Genomic DNA, 1,479 nt, shown 5'->3' with positions numbered 1-1,479 from the left:
TGTCCGAAAAGGATGGTAACGTATACATGTCGAGCAAATCCACCGACTGGCTGGTGCAGGAGCAGCAGGTGTGGTTCTTTGACTCTGCAACGCAACAGGTGCGCTCGAAGAGCAGCGACCGCTGTCTGGATGCCTACCAGGGTTGGAACGGTGGCATCGTACACGTGTACCGCTGCATGGACCATGAAGTGAACCAGAAGTGGACGCTCGAGAGCTCCACCGGCAAGCTCAAGCATGTCAAGCACCAGGGCTTCTGCCTCGACACGGACCCTGCTCAGGGCAACAAGCTTCAGCTGTACGGATGCTCGCCCAACAACCCGAACCAGCAGTGGAGCGTGATCAACCCCGCCAACATTTGAGCTTCGGGGTAAGACTCCAAACTTGTAGACACGCATTTCGCTTCTGTCGATAGATCTGTCTGTAAACAAAGCGTGACTTTCGCTCGTAAATCTCGAGATACACAAAACCGAGCTGATTGTACGTGTACGATATTCGCTTTGAGCTTCATGAGCCCTGTCAAAGGATGTTGTTCCTATCCATGACTAAGAATCGGTTGCAGTCGCACATGAAAGTCGTATCCATAGCTGAGGACAGTGGAAGTCATGCATCGTAGAAGTCGCTGTCGAATACTATAACGGCATTCTTTTGAAATGTACATGTAACGCGGAGCGGGGTGCTTGCCAACTAGAATTGTTTAAAGTTATTAGTCGCGAAACGAACCCGAAGAGCTACGATTCAACGCCCTCTTTCCATGAGGTCTGTAGCCCATGCGACTGGAGACTGCAAGCGTGGCGTTGAAGCTGTCGATGGTGAGAACGTAGCGACTGACGTCGTGACGACGTGACTCAGAGCGAAATATCCAGTCGTGGCTTTGAAAGGGATCACTTTCGCTGAGTGTAGCGAAAGCGAATTGCATCGAGGACAGGCCCTGATCCAAGTAAAAATGGTCGCAAGTAGTGTCGTAGATGGCACGAAAGTAGTTTTGCGGCAAAAATTAGCGACTGCCGCCTTTGATGCAAAGAATTCATTTTGCTGTGCGAAGCTTTCGGGGTGTCAGACCAAGGACAGATGGTAAAGCATAGTAGAGGCGATCGGTAGCGTAGCGTTAGTGACTCGTACAGCAACAGACGAAGGGATATCTTCTCTATGCCACTGCCGCCAACAGCTTCAGAACCTGGCGCTGAAAGCTGTCACTTTCATTTTTCCCAGTTAAACTTCACGTCTTACCTGCGATAATAACTCCACTAGTTCGCTCGATCGACGCTGGACTAATATTTCCGTCATGAAGCTCTTCCTGCCGACTCTCGTCGCGTCTGTGGTTCTCCTGTTTAACGGAGGCACCAATGCCCTCAACGTCAAGATGCCCGGTGTCAACTATAACTCACGTAAGGGTCCGGATTGGGCACCTGACAGTTCCAAGTGCAAGACCGCGTCTGAAGTGCAGAAGGACATGTACGCATTGAAAGGTATCGCCGACAA

At 50.8% G+C, this 1,479-nt stretch overlaps 1 protein-coding gene across 1 annotated transcript in view; it reads left to right on the top strand.

Moving 5' to 3' along the window:
• PPTG_22560 (hypothetical protein) overlaps nt 1–359 on the top strand; it is a gene marked incomplete at both ends in the record, with an annotated part of 5,722 nt that extends 5,363 nt beyond the window's left edge. The window contains one exon of the mRNA XM_008904803.1: nt 35–359. Coding sequence (XP_008903051.1) covers nt 35–359 — 325 coding nt within the window. The remainder of the gene's footprint in view (nt 1–34) is intronic.
• Nucleotides 360–1,479: the final 1,120 nt, after the last annotated feature.

This window comes from Phytophthora parasitica (genome assembly GCF_000247585.1).
Source record: "Phytophthora parasitica INRA-310 unplaced genomic scaffold supercont2.18, whole genome shotgun sequence".
In the NCBI taxonomy this organism is placed as follows: domain Eukaryota; phylum Oomycota; class Peronosporomycetes; order Peronosporales; family Peronosporaceae; genus Phytophthora; species Phytophthora nicotianae.
Note: the sequence above shows the minus strand (reverse complement) of the source record. Positions and strands in the feature narration are given on the sequence as shown.